This window comes from Perkinsus marinus (assembly GCF_000006405.1).
Source record: "Perkinsus marinus ATCC 50983 genomic scaffold scf_1104296942454, whole genome shotgun sequence".
Lineage (NCBI taxonomy): Eukaryota > Perkinsozoa > Perkinsida > Perkinsidae > Perkinsus > Perkinsus marinus.
The window spans coordinates 1604-2723 of NW_003212184.1; the positions used below are offsets into that span (position 1 = coordinate 1604).

The 1120-nt window shown below is 47.4% G+C and overlaps 1 protein-coding gene across 1 annotated transcript in view; it reads right to left on the reverse strand.

Moving 5' to 3' along the window:
* The window catches only part of Pmar_PMAR026476 (protein kinase, putative), a gene marked incomplete at both ends in the record, with an annotated part of 1731 nt that extends 1275 nt beyond the window's left edge, over positions 1-456 (reverse strand). Inside the window, one exon of the mRNA XM_002781437.1 lies at positions 1-456. Coding sequence (XP_002781483.1) covers positions 1-456 — 456 coding nt within the window.
* Between the last annotated feature and the right edge of the window lie 664 nt (positions 457-1120).

The window sequence follows — 1120 nt, forward strand, 5'->3', positions numbered from 1 at the left end:
CTCACTGATATATACAGAACATATGAAGGAGCATATACCCATAGAAAACCCGGCTATTAGCCGTGCTATGATGAGAGCTGGAATATTCTTACAGAGAGCAATAATAAGGAAAGCCGCGACATTGAGAGGGCCAGCGATTAGGAGGGCGACTCGTCGACCTGTACGTTCAGCAATGGGACCTCCTGAGAGAGTACCGATAAGAGCACCCAGAGTGAGGGCAGCGCTGAAGAAACTCGCGACCATCGTCGAATCAAAGACGAAGAGATCTGAGTTAACGCCAATTTCGATATGTTCCCCATCTGGAGTGGCAACAGTATTCTGCATTGTGTCGATGACAGGAGCGGTAAAACCGCAACAGAGGCCAACAAGAAGAGGAGCCGGTAAAACAGCAGTAACCGCTAGCAGTGCTCTCCGATCGGATAGACGCTCAGCCTTTTCTGATGTCTCCCAGAACATAAACTAAACTAAGAAACTATACGCAACTCGGATAAATTGGAGTCCTCGGCCCTCCCAAATCTATTGGAATAGGCCATGGCATATTCCAACACGAATCCTCACGATCTCGATATTGGTGATGCCCCATGCTCACTCTCTGAGGGCCGAGACACCCCTCTTGAAATGACTTGTGAAAAGAGATTCATCACTCCGTGCAAAGTATTTTACGTGATTCTCGGACGCAACTACTTCCGAGATGCTGCCTCAACTTAGAACCCTCAAAGTTCACTCGAACAACTAAGGTTGATATCTACGGCTATACACTGTTAATGGTCTGTGATGTTGCCAGCGCGTGTCACCTTAGTCATAACGTTTACGAACGCAACCATTGGGGACAGGGCACACAATCTATATAGCTGCCGATAGACGAGAGATCTTGTCTCCCGCATCCTCCGATGAGTGGCTATCATGGATTATGATAAGATGCAGTTCATTTCTTCTTCATACAGATGGGGAAGGAGAGGAAACCAAGTGAAGAGATTATGACGTCAACTCTTGCCATTGGGTGGTCAACAACGCACAGATACTTGTAGGAGACCATGACGTGAACAGAGTGACGAGTAATTGTCCGAAGATTCAACCCATTTACTAATGGCCCAACGCATTGGAGGTGGAGACGGTACTG